Genomic DNA, 18844 nt, shown 5'->3' with positions numbered 1-18844 from the left:
GAATGTGACTGCCCTTGCATTTGGAGCATAGATAATTAGAATTGAGAGTTCATCTTCGTAGATTTTACCTTTGATGAGTATGAAGTGCCTCTCCTTGTCTTTTTTGATAACTTTGGGTTGGAAAAAAATTTGGAATGCTTCACAAATTTGCATGTCATCCTTGTGCAGGGACCATGCCAATCTCTGTATCGTTCCAGTTTAATATATGCTGCCGAATTGAGCATGGGATATAAACTTCTGATAGTCATACCCACACCATTGAATCCAACAGTATAATACTTCCCTTCACAAACATCATTTAGGGTGGCTGCATAATCTTCTATTCTTTTCAGTGTCATGTTGGAAATTCCTCATTTTCATCTCTTTTGTTCTGTCTGTGTTTATTAGTGCTTCGATCACAAAAACAGATGGGTGTGAGATAGAAATGCTTGCAGAAGGTGCACTTCTTGTTGACTAAGAAAAAGTATGCCATTCTCTAGTGCTGAAGCCTGTAGCTCTGTGGTGTGATTGTATGGATCTGAGGCTGCATGTCCTTTGTGCAGGAGATAGCCTAAAGCACTCACCCTCATGCTTCCCACAAGAGTCTTGCTCTACTCATGGCACTTGGAAGCTTTTGGGCTTATACCAGTTTGATGCAAGAGAAAATCCAGAAGAAACAAGTCAGTTTTTCTCTCCATGAAAGACACACCTAGGCCCCATGTAACTAAATTGTAGTTTGTTTTAAAATTCCAGTGGAAAAAGGTTATTGAACGTTAGCATTAATCCAACAGAATCAGGAAGTTTAAACTAGTATCCTGTCACAAAATCAAAAGAATCTAATTGTTTCACATTACCCATCTGTTTCCCTGTTCTTCCATGTGGAAAATTAAGAGTTAAAGGCTTAGTTCTCTGTTGGTAGAGCTGTATGGATTTGGTTATTTTTGGGCTAAATTCTTAGTAAAGAAAATAAGTGAAAAAACGAAATAAGTCTGTACCCATATGTGCTTTGTGAATTGCTTGGAGTTAACTGTTATTGATACTCCAGGTCCTGCTCATCTATAGTCGGTGTCTTAGAACACTGTCTACAGTCAGGCCTGACTTAGATGTGAGTCATAGCTGTTTTGTCTAAGTGCAGAGATTTGTGTTCATGTGAGACTGTGTGAAGAAAACATGCATCTTAAAAGATAAAACAGAAGCATCTTGAATATATGTCATCCCTATAGTAAAAATTCTTCTTTTCCGTTTAGGTGAAAATACATAATGATTTTAACTATGAATTTTACAACAGCAGTTGGTCTTACATAAAGCACACATCCACAGAGGGAAATTCATTTTATTCACGGAAGGGCTTTCTTTCCCGCTCATCGAATCAACAAACTCACGGTTCAGAAACAGAGAAAATCGACATGACAACGGTTAGTTTGAAACTTTAGCTATTGTTTCTTCTGTTTTTAGCTAGTTTCCAGCGTTATTATCATTTGTTATTATCATCAAAAGTACTTGGCGTTTGATTTACATTAAGGCAAAGATAACTTCTTTAAGAGAAGGGGATCCCAGACCACCAGAAAAATCGAATTGTGTGACTAGAATTGGCAGCTGATCACGACGATGGATAGGGAACTATCTTTTGTATTGTGTTTTCTTCCACCTGAAACATCATTTACTTTTTCTCTTTCCAGAAGAGTTATACATTGTTGGTTGTTAAGAACACTGTGGAAGTGGCCCAGTTCATTAATAATAATCCTGAATTTTTACAACTTGCTGAGCCATTCTGGAAGGAACTCTCCCATCTTCCCACTCTGTATGACTACAGTGCCTACCGACGGTTAATCGATCAGTATGGGACACATTACCTGCAGTCCGGGTCTTTAGGAGGAGACTATAGAGTTCTATTTTATGTGGATTCAGGAGGTTCCCAAAAAAGTGGTATGGTATTAAAAATGTTATCTAAAGCATTTGAAGAGTTTTAATGGGAGAATATATGTGGTTAAGTTAAACTTTTAAGCTTTAAAATTCAATAGAGATTTAAATTGCAGAGGAGTCCAAAATTACAGGCATCTATTTTACTGTACTCAAATTCTCACATGATTTAAGCAGTGTCTGCCTACTCCTTTGAATAATGTCGAGCTAAATCATTACCATTATCACCCGTCTCTAGAGGATGTTAGATTTTTATAATAACGTTATAATCTTTCCCATTTCTCGGATTTTATTTAAAAGTACATGTTTAAGTTAGCTTACAAAGTAATGGATTTATTATGCATCTTCATACATATCTTTTTATTTATCCCCCTCATCTATGGTCTTTTCTTTGTACCCAATGTCCTTCTCACTTAGCTCTTTGCACCTCCTCATGTCCCCTTCACCTCCCTGTCACATAGACTCAATCAGTCCCCATCCCCAATACTTCTTTTTCTTTCAGAGACCCACATCTAGTCCTCGCTTTTCTTTCTTCTTACTCACGTGTCTTAGTTAGAGTTTCCATTGCTGTGAAGAGGCACTATGACCAGAGCAACTGTTATAAGGACAACATTTATTTGGGGCTGGCTCACAGGTTCAGAGGTTCAGTCCAGTATCATCAAAGTGGGAGCATGGCAGCATCCAGGCAGGCATAGTGAAGGAGGAGCTGAGAGTTCCACATCTTCATCTGAAGGCGGCTAGGAGAAGACTGACTAGGCCCTCTTGGTTAGGAGGAGGGTCTCATTGCCCACCCCGACAATGACACACTTACTCTAACAAGGCCATACCCACTAATAGTGCCACTCCCTGGGCCAAACACATTCAAACCACCACATCTCCCCACATTAATTTTCCATTAATTCATCAATTTTTTTTATTCACTTACATCCTGATTACAGCCTCCCTTCCCTCCCATTCCTCCCAACCCCTTTCCCCAGCACTCCCTCTTCTCCTCTGAGAAGGGAGAGGCCCCCTGGGTACCAACCCACTCTGTCATATCAAATCATTGCAGGACTAGGCACATCCTTTCCCACTGAGGCCAGACAAGGCCCCCTAGTTAGGGGAACAGGATCCATAGGGGGGTAATAGAGTCAGGGGTAGCCCCTGGCCCTCTCCCCACATTTAAATCTAGGTCTCTCATACAAAGGAAAAACGATTAGTACCTGTCTTTCCAATTTCGGCTTGTTTCACTGAACACATGTTTTCTAGTTTCTTCAGATTTCCTGCAAATGTCATGATTTCACTATTTTTTCTTTTCCAGCAGAATAAAATTCCATTGTGTTTATATACATTTTCTTTATCCATTTATCTGCTGATAAACATCTAAGCTGGTATGATATCCTTCTATCATGTAGTGAATAATGCCACAACAAACATGGATGTGCATGTATCCCTCAGTGTATTGACATAGTTAATCCTAGGATATAGGAGTACCAGGAGTGGTTCAATCCTGTCTTCCATTGTGGCTATACCAGTCTACATTCCCACCAGTAATGAGCAGGGTTCTTTTTTTCCTTAAGGTATCCAGAATTTGTTGTCAAGATCAGACAATATTTCTTAAGGAAAAGCAAATGAACAATTTATTGATAATCTTTCTGGTTTCACTAGTCACCGACTCATAGGCTCTACTGTTGTGCTATATACTTAGCCTTTACAATACCCAAATATGAAAGCAGCCTTCATGTCCATCAACACATGGATAGATTCTTGATGCATCAGGGTTTTTTGGTTTTAGTTCCTGATCTTGACACTTAGGAAGAGTTCATTGTCAATCCTCAACTCCCTTGGAGCCGACTCTCGACCTGTTCCACCAGGACTTGTAGAAATCTTATTTTCTTTGGCTTGTAACCCCCAAGCAAACTGCCTACAAAAGAGGGCTACCTTGCTCCCAATTCCTATCATTAGGAACCATAGATATTGACAGAGAGGTCAAGTGAGTTGGGCCAAGAGTTTAGGAATTAATTTGTGTAGTTCAGCTTTTAGAATCTCCAGTGAGTAGGAAGCCGCCATACTCTTGTGATCATCTATTTGTCTGATTTTTAAGAAACTGACCATGAGTGGGTGAAAGATGTCTCTTTGAAGTATCCAGTTTCTGCTACTTCTTTATGTGACACTTACTTGGGATGATGCCCTGTCCCCACCCTCTCTTCAGCCAAAGCTAATAGGAGAAAAATAAGAAAAACCCAACTATCCTCTATTCTGAACGTTGCCTTTAGAGAGCTCTTGAAACTGAGTATTTTGTTACTCTTAGCAAATGGCCTCAGCAGCTGGAAACTACTCCTGGCCGTACTCTTAAGAAGGTTTTTAAGGAACACAGAAACTAAACACTTGGCTTTTGCATTTTTTTCCCCCAGATGCTCAGTCAAAGAGGGATAATACATGTTCGTCTGAAGACTTTAAGTTTCTTTTTATATCATCATCATCACGCAGATGTGAGAAACTGCTAGAGGATGCCAAGTCAAGTTCAGGTAAATGAGAAAGAGTTCAATTTGCATTACTAGTTTAGCTTTGATCATTCTTAGAATCAATTAAGTTTTGGTCTCCAGGGCTTTTTAATCTTTAGCTGGTTGGTATTCTGCTTAAAAAAAGAGATCTATTTGATTATTTTTGTGTCTTGCTTTATTTTTTAATTATTGTACTATTTTTACTTTATTGATATAGTTTCTTATTATGTTACTAATCTAGCCTTGAACCCGTGGGCTCGAGTGGTTCTTTTGTTGCCAGAAAATTAGGGGGCCTCGTTATACACGATATGGTAACAGGGAAATTAGGGCCTCTTTAGATTCCTAGTATTGTTCATTGAAGAATTTAAAAATGGACTGAATAGGAAGCTTGTGAGCAATATTATTAGAGTTTGAAAGAAGGCAATAGGGAAGGCAGGCTGTAAATCAGCAGCTGTTACAGGAGAGTTTATGGAGAAAAGGAGGAGAGAAAGCCGTGCCTTTTGAGCATGTTCCACAGAGGAGGAGCTACATGCTCTGTCTAGTTTCAGGTTCTTGGTCGTGATAGCAGGGTAGGAGTTTGATAAAGACATCCTATATAGGACTTAGTTCTCCAAAGTCTTTCACTCTCAGCACACTGTCCAGTTGTGGGTCTCTGTGTTAATTCCTATCTACTGTAAGAAGGAGCTCCTCTGTTGAGCTTTGAACATTTATGTGCTTAGTAGTATGTTATCAGGAGTAATTTTATTGCTATGTTCTTTTAAGAGGATAAAATAGGTTTTCTGTTAGGCCAAGACCTGAAGTTTCAGGTTCTTAGTCATGATAGCAGTGTCAGGTATAGATTCCTTCTCATGGAATGGGCCTTAAATCCAACCAAAAAGTGGTTGATTGCTACCATAACCTTTGTGCCACTATTACACCAAACTATCTTGCTTGTGGTTTTCGGGTGTAGGCTGCAAACTGAGTGACATTGGTGATTACCTTTCTCCTTTAGTAGTCTACAGAGCACCTTTCACCACAGTGAATGCCAGTCAGTAGGAGCAAAGATTTTTAGGTAGGCGTCAGTTCCAATTCTCCATGCTTGATAACATAAAAATATTGTATTCAGCAATAGGGCCTTACCATCATGGTGTGGAGAGTAACCCACAGGCCTTTGCAATAGCCTGTGACGTGTGTGTGTGTGTGTGTGTATGTATGTGTGTATGTCTCTGTGTGTGTATGTATGTGTGTGTGTGTGTGTGTATGTATGTGTGTATGTCTCTGTGTGTGTATGTATGTATGTGTGTGTGTGTGTGTGTGTGTGTGTGTGTGTGTGTGTTTCCATGGGGCTGCTTTGGGCACCAACTCAACAAGATGTGACTTGAACTGGAACTGGAGGTGTTACTTTGAGACGTTTGAGATGTCTAGTTGGGTCATTTTCTCTCCAGCTATTTAGTGGTTCCATTAATATTCCTTTCATACACATGTGTATCTTGGGAAGCTTCAATAGTAGATTTCCATGCTCTTTTTTTTTTTTTCTCAAATGGCCTTTGGTGTTAGTTTCCCTCCCTCAGATTCCCTCCCTTACCCTTCTCTCTCTTCCCTCACCTGATTTAATCCTTTTATTCTAGTTTCTCCTTTATCTCGCCACAATACTACATTCTATTTCCCTTTCCTTGGGAGACCCTCTTCCCTCTTCTTGTCCCTAACTAGGCACCTAATCTCCGTGATTATTCAGGTTGTAGCACAACATATCAAAAACTGAAATGCTAACATCCACATGTAAGAGAAAAAAATGCAGTATTTGTCTTTTGGGCGGGTTACCTCACCAGGGATGATTTTTCTAGCTTGATGCATTTACCTGTAAATTTAATTTTTCTTATCAGCCGAATAATATTTCATTATGTAAATAGATTACATTTTCATTATCCATTTGTCTGTTGATGAACATCTAGATTGTTTCCAATTTCTAACTATTATGCGTAGAGCAGCAATGAACATGAATAAGCAAGTGCCTCTATAGTAAGGTATAGGGTCCTTTGGGTATATACAGAGTTCTTTGGGTATATGCCCAAGAGGGGTCTAGCTAGATCTTGAAGTAGTGCTATCCGCAGCTTCCTGAGGAATCCCCACACTGATTTCCATAATTACTAAACAAGTTTGTGCTTCTACCAGCAATAGATGACTGTTCATTATCACCAGCAAGAGTTGTTCATTGTTTTTTTTTTTATTTTTTTTTTTTTTTTTTGCTGTTGTTTTTTTAAAAAATAATTATTGATCTTGGTCATTTTGGATTGAGTTAGGTGACATTTCAAAGTAGTTTTAATTTCTACTTCCCTGATAGGTAAAGATGTTAAACATTTCTTTGTTTTTCAGACACATGTTTCATCTTTTTAGAATCGTCTGCCCAATTCTGTATACTATTTTAAAATCATTTTTTGATGTTCATTAAAAAAGTTCTTTATACATTTTGGATATTAACCCTCTATTAGATGCATAATTGGTAAAATTCTTTCCCCATTCTGTAGCCTGCCACTTTGTCTGAATGATGTGATCCTTCCTTTTCAGTTTCATGAGGTCTCATTTATTAATTGTTAACAATTATTAATCTGTTAACAGCACTCTGTCCAGAAAGTCTTTTCCTGTGAAAATCATTGGACAGCCATTCCCCACTTTTCTTTTCTATCAGATTCAATGCATCTGGCCTTCTGTAGAGGTCCCTGATCCACTTGAGTTGTGCTTTGTGTGGGATAAGTACAGATCTATTTACATTCTTCTATATGCAGCCATCCATTCTAATCAACATCATTTATTGAAGATATTGTCTTTTCTCTAGCATGTATTTTTCAGTTTCTTTGTGAAAAAAGTCAGGTGTTTGTACATGTATGGAATTATGTCTAGGTCTTCAGCTTGGTTACATTGTTCAAAGGATTAGTTTTCATGCAATATCATGCTGTCTTTATTATTATAACTCTGTAATACAAGTTGAAATCTGAACTGGCTATGCGTCCTACAGTTCTGCTCAAGATGTGTGTGTGTGTGTGTGTGTGTGTGTATGTGTGTGTGTGTATGTGAAGTGGAAGACTGTTGGAATTTAATGGGTATTGTCTTGAGTCTATGGATCGCTTTTGGTAGAATGGCCATTCTTATAATGTTATTTTTACCAATTCATGATCATGGGAGTTCTTATCTTCTGGTGATTTTTTAAAAATTTCTTCAACATCTTAAAGTTTTTACTATATGAATCTTTCACTTGCTTGCTTAGAGTTAAAGATCTTCCAAGATGGCTTATTATTTTTTATTTTATTTTATAGAAGGTGATGCTTCCCTGATTTTTTTGGTCAGTCTATTTGTCTTTTGTATTTAGGAGAGCTACTGATTTATTTTGTGTGTGCGTGTGTGTGTGTGTGTGTGTTATTTTTTTGTGTCCACTACTTTGCTGATAATGTTATTCAGATCAGCTGATGTAGATTATATAGCTGTGGTGTTAAGGAATTTGAATTTGATTCCAGTAGCTGTTGGACACCACTAGAAGTCTGAACGCAGGAGTAAAGAAGTGATGGTTTATATAAGTATAAGCTGTAGAGAAGGAGGAGAGGAATACAAATGACCCTTTAAGGTGAGAAGCAAAGAGATGGAGAGTAAAAGAGTGAGAGGCTAACAGGGAAGTGCTAGAAACATCAACCAAGTCAAGTTGGCCAAGAGCAGATGAAAGCATCCATTGGGTTCTGAGACTACAGCTTATTTCCATAAAAGCAACAGGTTGTGTAGCAGGGGATGGGGTGGAAACGAGATACCCATGCCTTCTGTAAGGTAGCAGCCTTGGCAGAATTAGAGCTTGAATATTCTTGGGGATGAGGGTAGAGATAGGAATGAAGGCTGACCTCAACCGCTGTGGTGCTCAGTGAGGAAGCAGGGACCTTTGGGGGCAGTCCTAGGCACCAAGACCATGGAGGTGACAAGACCAGGGATATCATTCTGTTCAAAGGAATTGATGTGGTCAAAGAACAGTTTTTTTCTTTTCATTAAAAAAAAAATCAATTAAAGAATAATTAAGTCATCACCCCTTCCCTCTCCTCCTTCCAGTTCCTTCTACACTCCTCCCACCCAGCCCCTCCCACTATCCCCCTCAATTCCAATGATATGGAAAAGTAGCTCTCTGGATGCCAAGGTGGAGAGAGAAGGTCTTGGAAGATGTTGACATTTGGTGTTCGAGATACTGTCAACAGAGCTCTGCTTGCTGACTTTAGTCTGCATTTAATAAACATATAGCACTTATTTTCTTCCAGAATAATTCTGAGTGCTTTACAAAAGCGAACCAGTGCACTCCTCCTATCTACAAAGTACTTAGAATTTATATTCTCATTTTATACACAGACACATTGGAATACACAAAGGCCACCAGAGATCACAGCTAGCAAGAACCAGATGTGAGATAGTAGACTGCACGGAATCTGGCTCTTTGTTGTTTGATTTGCCACGTGATCTCAGAGGAAATGCCTTAGCCAGAGCAGAGGGTTCACAAGGTCTGGAGGCAGAGCACGAATGATAAAAAAAAAAAATGGCACCAATTTTGTAGAACCTGCTCATAACCTGGTGTGTCAGTAAGGCGATGGTCCCCAATCTTTCTTGCCCTTGGAGATCACTGGGGAAAGTAGGGTGACAGACGTAGATTCAGACGCATTTCCCTTAGAGAGTCTCTTCTAGGTCTATTCTGAGCTCAGAACCCTGCAGGCACCACCGCTGGGGGTGATGCAGTAGCCCAGGGTTTCCTGCATTTAAAAGGCTACTATTTGCATATCAAACCAGGGTTAACAATGGGAATGAGGCACTCAGGTAATTTATTAAAAAATACCAGGCTTTCATAATTTCTCATGATAGAAGTACAGTGTGTTCATTTGACAAAATTGCAAAATTTGGACAGTTATAAAAAAAGGAAGTGGAAATCACTCAAAATGTGATCTGTAGGATTAGAAATGTCTAGTCACGACCTTTGTGAGAACCAATTTTTAGTGGAGATAAAAATACATCTAAAATTATGAGACACATAAATGGAAAATAGGAATTCAATTAGCATTCAAACTTTTCAGAACACTTTTCATGTTTTAGGTAATGTATTCCTGTTAATTAACAGCTTTTAAAAATTTGTTAATGTGCTAGACCCTGAACTCTTTTATCTTCAGCACTTAATCAAAAAGAATTTCAAACATAGAGAAAAATTTAAAGAACACAGTACTTGTTTACATATCTATTACCTATACATGACAATTATTCTTCTGACATTTTGTCACATATGCACATATTTATAATATTGACTGATTAGTTAGCAGGATCATTAAGCATGTGTTTCAAGTACTTTATGTTATTTATGAATTATTTGAAAGTAAGTTTCATCACGATACTTCATCCTTTAATGTATATATGATTTTTCTAATGATATTCTTCTGCAAAGCATGCATGATATTCTTACTGAACTAAAAAATTTAAAACTAGCAGTAATTTTATGGTTTCCTCTATATCAGTCTAGAGACGTTTTCTTCTTCTTTTTCTCCTTCTCATTCCTCTTTCTTCTTCCTTCTCCTCCTCTCTCTCCTCCTCCTTTTCCACTACTACTACCACTACCATTATTATTTAGACAGAGTCTATCATATCCTAGTCAATCCTTCAACTTGTTATGTAGTTGAGGGTGACTTTGAACTTCTGATCCTCTTTACTTCCCGAGTGAGTGCTGAGATAAAAAGGCTTGTTCTCCCACAACTAATCTTATGCAGTGTAGGTATGTGCACAGAGTTTTACAAGGGTTAACAAATGCTTTACTGACTAAACAATATCCCCAATCACCTACTTTTCTTTTCAATCCTAGTTTTTATGTCCACTGTGAGTCATGGCACAATTATGAGAAAAATGTAGAGACTTGCCATACCTTCCCCACCCTCACTGTTGTCATAGCTCCTGCAACAGTGAAGCAATTGCTAAGATTGAAGGAACTACACATAGATTACTTTTCATATAATAGGTATCAATACTATATGATACATATTGACATTAGTGTTTGCTCTTGGTGTTGTATATTTTAATGGGTCTTCTAAGGATGTTAGATGGATAATAACTACTGTAGTGTTGTATAGAATGGTTTAAATTCTCCAAAAATCCAGGCAGCCCTCGTACTATTGACTTTACGGTTCGCTTTTCTCAAGACGCCATAGTTTGATGGATTTTTAAAAAACATCTGACAGACTTGGGCTTTCACTTGACAGTTTCATTTTATTTGTGCATGCTGACTTACCTTCATCCATTTTACTTGTTTCCTCCGTTTCTAGGAAATAACGGCAGGGTGCTTCGAGGAAAGCCATTGGTCAGAGGTGGAGATTCTGGCTTTGTAGCTGACCTTAATTTCCTGGACCTGGATAATCCTGCTGGAAACAGACAGCGATATTCCTCCTGGGCCGGGTCTGTAACCAGACTTCCCACAATCATAAAAGAAAAGGTATGTGAAGCACTGCACGAAGCAGTGGGAGCAGTCATGTTTACTTGTGTTGGAAAATGAGATTACATCAAGGTGATTAAACAGAATTGGCTGCAATTAGCATTTTCCGAATTCCAATTATGCTTTATATAGTAAAATGAATATATACATGATAGTAAGAAACAGCCGATGTGGTTTATTTGTAGATCAGCAGTAAAGCTTATACATCCTGTAAATCCCAAGACAGTAATGAGGACATTTATATTTTATTTTTATTTTTAAATGCTTTCTATTTTTTAAAGATTTATTTATTTATTACATGTAAGTACACTGTAGCTGTCTTCAGATACTTTTTTGTCTCTCTCCACCCCCCCTCGCTCCAGCCCAAAGATTTATTTATTATATGTAAGAACACTGTAGCTGATACACCAGAAGAGGGCATCAGATCTCATTAAGGATGGTTGTGAGCCCAATGTGGTTGCTGGGATTTGAACTCAGGACCTTCGGAAGAGCAGTCAATGCTCTTAATTGCTGAGTCATCTCTCTAGCCCGACGTTTGTATTTTAACTTTGGCCCGAAATAGCCAAAACTTTACCTCCTTTGGTTTATTATCAACGTATGTGTGTGATATATGTATGTGGGCTCACACATGCTGTCGCTTGGAGACCCACAGACAATTTTGTGGCGTCAGTTCTCTTTGTGTGGGTGTTGAAGACCAAACTAAGGTTGTCAGGCTTGTGGAGCAAGTGCCTGCATCTGCCAGCTCATCTTGCCAGCCCCTTGATCATATTTTCCTTGCTTTGTAATCTGGGGCGGGGTTTTCCTATTTTCCAAGAGGAATACATAGAGACTCGCTTGCTGTTACATCTGTCAGGCTGATCACTTCTCTTCCTATGCTATAGTTTACAGGCTCTGAAATTACAGTAGCACATACATACCAAATGACAGGTAGAGCCGAGGGTGATTTTATATTAAAAAAAATGTGTTTTATTTTATAACATGCTATATGTATTTCAAACAACAACAATAACAAAATAAAAACAAAGACCCTCCTCAAAACAAAAGAAAACAAAACAAAACCCCAACCCTACTTATACAAACTCATATAATGAAGACCAAAGACCATACTGGAAATTAGAGTGAAGGCCACAACACTCAAGATCTGCTGTGATGTTGATCTAGAGAGGTGGCATTGATAACAATGAATGCAAGGCTTTATGTACTTTAAATGATCAGAAAATGCACCTATAGGTGAAGGAGGGGCATTGCCTAGAAAACCCTGAAGCCCCTTGGGTGCTGGAAGGGTTACAGTGTTTCAGATCACACAAAGAAGAACAATCAGAAATCTGTCGGACAGTTTACCAGATGAGTGGGTGTGGCTAATGGTGTAGTAGGTTAACGTGGAGGTCTGAGCTGTGTGTGCATCTACCCTGAGCAGCGAGAGACTGTGTTCTCTCACACCATGTGTCTTGTGGACACCACTGCCCATGAGAGAAGGCAAAAATCTGCAAAACACTCAAGTTGTATTCTACCATGTCAACCTCAATAGACCAAATCCACCTATTCTCTTTATGCTAGTCACTATCCCAGACAACGATAAAACAAACAAACAAACAAACAAACACCTAGAGTAGCTCTTCATGAACCTATAACACACTGTTTACCTCAAATAAGACAGGCAGCATTTCAGCATATCCAGAAAAGCCATTTTCATGGTCCCATAACTTCTTTAGCAATGGAGGAAAGCAGGCATTCGTTCACAACCTCAACTATGTCCTTTGCCCACAAGGGACTGTAAACTATTGCAGATATACTACCTTCCTGGTTGGGCAGGAAGGACACAATGAAAGAACAGACAGCATCCAGCTTATGACTGTTCAAAGCCATTGCTCAGACGAGCCTGGCTGTCACGAGTTCTTCTAGTCCAGTCCTTGGTAACATTACTGTGGTAATCTGGGTTTAGCCATCATAATAGTGTGCAGGAGAATTTAGAAACCTGCAAGGCAGAGAGGGTAGAGACTCTTTTTTTTTTTTTTTTTTAAATGTAGGAAAGCATGTTCCCACATAAGCTATTAAAATTTAGCAACCAGATCCTTGACTTCAAAGTGGGGTTTCTTCTAAAAAAACCAAATACAAGGTAATAATCTTTCCTTGCTCTAAATTTCTTCAGGAGGGAGCCTTGGTCTATGGGAAAGAGGTATTAAATCTGAGACAGAAAATTTAATTCTAAGTATAATTCTACTTCCTTCCTTCCTATAATTTAAGCACAATTTCCTTTCTTCTGTCCTCTATGGAGGTGATACTCATTGTTTTTGACACAGTCTTCCATTACCTAGACAATGAATGTTCTCTGGCTTTTGTTTTTTAAGTCAATGCATTTCAAGATGTAAATAATACTCATTCCCTATCTGGTTTTAAACTTTCTGAGGATTGTGTCGATTATGTTGCAAGGAGTGTGAATTCCTCCCCTCTCCCAATTTAAACAAGAAACACACTCGGAACAGTTTCTCCTTCTTTAGTTTCAGGGTCTAAAGATATTAAATAAAAAAATTCCAGAAATAGGCAATTCATGAGTTTTATTTTATTATTAAATATTATTGTTAATCCCATGCTGGGTCTGGGTGGTAAACCATACTCTGTCATAGGGAGCCAGAGAGAAGGCTCATCAGTTAGGAACACTGGCTGCTCATCTGGAGGACCACACCTTGGTTCCTGCTGCTCATGTTGGGAGGCTTACGACTGTCTATAAATAATTTTAGCTCCAAGATATCTGGCATCTATAGGCATCTGCCCACATGTGTCATTCACAGGGACACAACACACACACACACACACACACACACACACACACACACACAGAGAGAGAGAGAGAGAGAGAGAGAGAGAGACAGACAGACAGACAGACAGACAGAGACAGAAAGACAGAAAGAGACAGAGACAGAGAGACAGCTTTATCATAGGTCCATATGAATAGGAAGCCTATATAGGATTTGGTTCTGTTTATGTTTTGGGGACAGTCTAGAGACATACAAACTATAGGGGCAACTGTAATGAAAGCAAGAAAGAAAGCATGGCTTTTGCTTTTGTTTCAGTGGGGCTGGGTGTATATATAATAAGAAGCACACTCTTTCCTAATCCTCGGAGCCCTGACTGACATCTTTTCTCTGCAGCTGGCGCCGTTGTATGAGCTGGTCAAGGAGGTGCCCTGTGCCTCTGTGAAAAGGCTGTACCTGAAGCGGGCCCTTGAGGAGTACTTCGACGAATTTGACCCCTGCCATTGCCAGCCTTGCCAGAATGGCGGCCTCGCTATTGTTCTGGGGACACAGTGCCAGTGTCACTGCAAACCATACACATTTGGTTCGGCGTGTGAGCAAGGAGTCCTTGTCGGCGATCAAGCAGGTCAGCATAATAGGTTTTCGCTCATCTCGAGGGATCCGTTGAAAAGAGAGTAGTTCCCTTTGGCCCTTGACATGCACTGCTTTGTGTTTGGATAAGTGAAGCTGCGTTTGAACTCCCTCCGTTTCCCATCTCCACATCGTAGCTTCTGAGGTCAAGGTCTTCTGCTGTTTCTCTTCTTACTCAGCTGGCACCATTTTGGCTTCGACTGTTTTCTATTATAATAGAATTGTGTTTAAAACATCTTTCCATCTTTTCAGGATTATCTCAATCAGGTTTTGTGCTTAACACAGCTCTGTGGAAGCTAGCCTTTGTGACAGTGAGCTCTTTGGAACATCTCTACTAGTTTGTATTATGTGCCACTAGTCGATATTTTTCAATAGGCATGAAGATTTTCAATGATCTGTTAAAATGGAAGCACTCTTTGCTAGCAAGTATTGGAATATGCAGTAGGAATGGGAATGTGTCTTCCCCTTCCCTTTGATCATTGTCTGGAGAAGCAAGTCCATGATACAATGTACATGAAAGCACTTTGACACTCAAAATCATCCGCACACTTAAGATACTGCAAGAATTTATCTACAGCAGACTGAACGTGGGTTCTTCAAGTCACCGAGTAGAGTCATTCTGGCTGCTATGAACCCCCCCCCCCCCCAGAAAACCCCAGAATAACAAAGGAACAAGAAGTTTGAAAGCCTGGTCAAAGGTTGTGTACTAATAAAATACCCCAGCGGGATTCACGTCCAGCGGCTGCAGAGCCTACAATACACCCTTTCTAAATCTCACAAGTCCATTATCTATACCCCCCACGACCGTCCCCCCCCCCATCCCCAGTGAGCACATTAGCAGGAAGCCTAGCACTGAGTTCTGACGTCGTGCTCTCCAGCAGTCAAGAGCCTCTTTTTTCTATTACAGGAGGGGTTGACGGAGGTTGGAACTGTTGGTCCTCTTGGAGCCCCTGTGTTCAAGGGAAGAGAACAAGGAGCCGGAAATGCAATAATCCCCCTCCCAGAGACGGTGGAAAGTCCTGTCTTGGAGAAACAACTGAGAGTAAGCAGTGTGAAGACCAGGACTTGGAGAACTTGCGGTAATGGAAACTGGACCTTTTGGCAGTCACCGAGAGGACACGTCCTGTGCACTGAGTGGGAGGGTGATGACCGCTGCTCTGAGATCATTAGAAGTCAAGCAGGGATTTTTGCCAGTGTTTGCTTGGCTCCTTAGAACTAGAGTCAACGAAGGTGGGAGGCTAGTAGCACTGGCTGCGAGCTTCAGCTTTTCCCAACACCGGGATACACAGGGTTAGTCACTGGGCGTAGGAGGCCAGTGGGTTTGCTCCCTACTTGCTGTGTAGCCTTGAGCAATTCACTTGGTGTGTCTTTAAAATCAGAATAGTAGCTGCAGACAAGCTGATAATAAAATATAAGAGCTAAATCATGTAAAAGTGACTGGTATGGGCACACGGAAAACATTAAGTGTGATAATTTTCAGATACTCCAGTGCCTCCTACTTTCTTGGTCTCTGGGTTAAGCATCAAGTCCAACACTTTACACTTTGCCAGCCGGTCTGGTAGAAATCTGCCAGTAATATGACACTGGGAATGAGGATGCTAAAGCTCTCTCAACTTTGCCGATTTAACTGTACCCCTGTTAAATTCTTTTAAAAATTTTTAAATTATTCTTTTAAAATATTTATTATTTATACTTGAGGCAGGGTCTTCTGTAGCCCAGTGCTATCCTCAAACTTACTATGTGATGCAAGATGACCTTGGACTCCTGATATTTTTGCTTGTACTTCCAAAGTGCTGGGATTGCAAGCTTCTGTCTCCATGCCAAGGTTTTTTTTTTTCTGTTGCAGAAATATTTTATTTTTCTAAGCAGGAAATGCAATTTTATCAGAGTTTAAAAGAAATACTCCTAGGTTGAGGGAGCTATAAATCTCATCAGCTTCCCAGAGGAGAAATAATGGAAGAATGAAGCGGGCAGGAGAAAGAAAGAGAAAGAAAAGCCACGCTATGTAAACCGCCAGGGACGCGAGACACGTGACACGCCAGTCACGTGCTGGACAGGGGAGCTTTAGCGAACAAATCAGAAATCTGCAAATGTGGGTGGGGGAAATCGGAAGTGTTAGGGAAGGCATGCTGAGTTAGAGCGGGGACAGAGAAGGAAAAGTTATATTTCCCTGAGGACTTAACGTGGATAAGTGTGTGAAGCGGTATTATTGTGTTCTGTAAGAGACTGAGCTAGGAGGGGGCAGGAGGTCAGGCAAGGCAAAATATAGCATCTCACTGAAGAAATAATTATTATGATAATCTCTTTAGCACAGCGTAAGGTGAGCCTGCCTGCTTAGGGCAAGTCCCTTGGTCAAGAGATTGATCTGGCTTAACTAGAATTTTAGTTCTCCCCAGAGATTCTATTCTTTTGGCCAGAAGGAGGTTTTTATTCTCTTAAAAAGTTAATTTCTTATTTTTAAGTATCTACCTGTCTATGTGAGCGCCCATGCCCAAGAACGTTAAGAGGTTAGGGATTCTCCCGGAGCTAGAAGTAGAGGCAGGAATAAGCCATCTGACTTGGCTGCTAGGAACGGAACTCTGGTCCTCTGTAAGAGCCGTGAGCACTCTTAACTACCTCTCCAGTCCCAGAAGGAGTTTTTCTTATTGGGACTTTATTGTTGCTCTAATATCCATCCCCCCCGAAAGAGGTGATCCTAAAGTAATTACGAACCAGACCATGGGTCCCAGCCCCCAAATGCTTCCCAAATCCTGGTAAAGATGATATGGCCAAAGAGGCACAAGGTCATTTTTGGGATTTAGCCACAGAATAAACAGGCTGTTGTTCTTTCAGGTCTCCTGAGCCAGTTTTACCTTTATTTTTTCCTTGTCATTTCCCCCTTCCCCCCTTGGAATTAGGGCAATGATGAATCTGGCTTCTGATGGCTGAGTGGGGACATTGTGTGTGGCATTTGGAGGTGCTTTTCCAGCAGGTCTATATAAAAGATTCAAAAAGTGCATGTGTTGGTCCATATGTTCCACATTCCAAAGGTTAGAAACTAGACTAAAAATTCTAGTAAGATAATTTGAAGGCCAGGTGAGTTAAGGAAAGAGACAAGGTCCATGGGTATATGGATATATACTAGGTGCTACGCCATGGACAAGGACATAGGCTGCCTTGGTCCTAGGTCTTTCATGCCTTGTTAAACAGCAGTAACCCATGTCTCTTCAGTGAGGAAGCCAAAGGACACATGGGTTATAGTGGGGAACCATTGCACATGTGCCTCCAAGACTGTGAAAGTGTGGAAGCGGCTTCTTGTCGGAGGGAACCCATTTCCCTGCACTTGTGAAATCACTTTTACACAAAATTAAGCCTGCTTGATGGAGGAATAACAAACTTAGGGGAACATTCTAAGGGAATAAAACACATCTCCTCTCCTCCTCATTCTCCTTCTCCTCCTCTCTTTCTCCTCCTCCTCTTCCTCCTCCTCCTCCTCCTCCTCCTCCTCCTCCTCCTTCTTTTTTTGTTCTTGTTTGTTCAAAGGAGGGAATCTGTCCCGATCAGCGCCAATAAGAAAAATTTGATATTTCACATTTCTGGTTTCCTTGGGGGTGTTTTAAAAGATGAGGAATTTAACTGAGAAGGAAGTGTCACACAACCTGCCCTTGTTCTTCCTGCTCAGATTCCACTCGCTGGAGTGGATTGGTAGTTTGCCACAGAGGCATGATGGACAATCACTGTTTAACAATGGGTGTTTTCATTATCATGAGAATAATTATCAACTCCTGTAGGGATGATCATGGTGATCGCACGTTTTTAGGAATAGCATTGGTGATGTGGCCTTAAGGATCTCTGTTCATCGTAGACTTGATAGTCTTACTAAGTGGAATTAATTTTCAGATAAAAGGATTTCAGAGCCCAACAGCAGGAAACACAGTGATATCTGAGACAGATCGAGCTAGAAATCTTATAATGTAGATGCGTCACCCAAAGATGTTCACCTTGCTTCTCATAGTACTGATCCTGTAGATATTTAAATTATCATTTTTTATAGATTGAATTTATGCTCAATGTATTTACAAATGTAAATGTGATCACATATTGGTTCTGTGAAAGACAAAAGAATATATCCGTGTTCTTGTATTTTCTATTTGAATGACTTCAGATATAAAGGAAAAATATATCATATAATAATACAATATAATGTTTATTCAACTAAACTATGGAACTCAATCATAGTAATTTTCATTTGTTGCTGTTTCCTTTTCAGATTACTTGAGCCACATTGCTTTAGTTCGTCTTTGGCTCCAAAAGGATTCTGCCCACCACCCCCTGCCTTAAAAGATGGATTTGTTCAAGTTGGTTATGAAAAGATATATTTTTTTCTTTATGAATATTCCAACTTCTATCTCTTTACTTGGACATAACATATATCTTTCTCCATGGTCAAATAGTACTAATATATTTTATATGTGCATTTTTACTTCAGTAGCGGAGGGGATTTCATTCATCCTTTGGCTCAAGATGATTTCTTCCTCTTTTCTTCTTCTTCTTCTTCTTCTTCTTCTTCTTCTTCTTCTTCTTCTTCTTCTTCTTCTTCTTCTTCTTCTTCTTCTTCTTCTTCTTCTTCTCCTTCT

General features: G+C 39.9%; 1 protein-coding gene and 1 pseudogene across 1 annotated transcript in view; one reads left to right on the top strand and one right to left on the bottom strand.

Annotated features, from left to right (window-relative positions):
• C7 (complement C7) overlaps positions 1-18844 on the top strand; it is a 60919-nt gene that overhangs the window by 24434 nt on the left and 17641 nt on the right. The window contains exons 7-13 of the mRNA XM_021208378.2: positions 1227-1394; positions 1659-1905; positions 4293-4406; positions 10679-10845; positions 13995-14223; positions 15136-15307; positions 18478-18565. Coding sequence (XP_021064037.1) covers positions 1227-1394; positions 1659-1905; positions 4293-4406; positions 10679-10845; positions 13995-14223; positions 15136-15307; positions 18478-18565 — 1185 coding nt within the window. The remainder of the gene's footprint in view (positions 1-1226; positions 1395-1658; positions 1906-4292; positions 4407-10678; positions 10846-13994; positions 14224-15135; positions 15308-18477; positions 18566-18844) is intronic.
• Positions 124-222, bottom strand: LOC115065038 (annotated as a pseudogene).

This window comes from Mus pahari, chromosome 11 (assembly GCF_900095145.1).
Source record: "Mus pahari chromosome 11, PAHARI_EIJ_v1.1, whole genome shotgun sequence".
NCBI lineage: Eukaryota > Metazoa > Chordata > Mammalia > Rodentia > Muridae > Mus > Mus pahari.
This window is presented reverse-complemented; position numbering and strand designations above follow the sequence as displayed.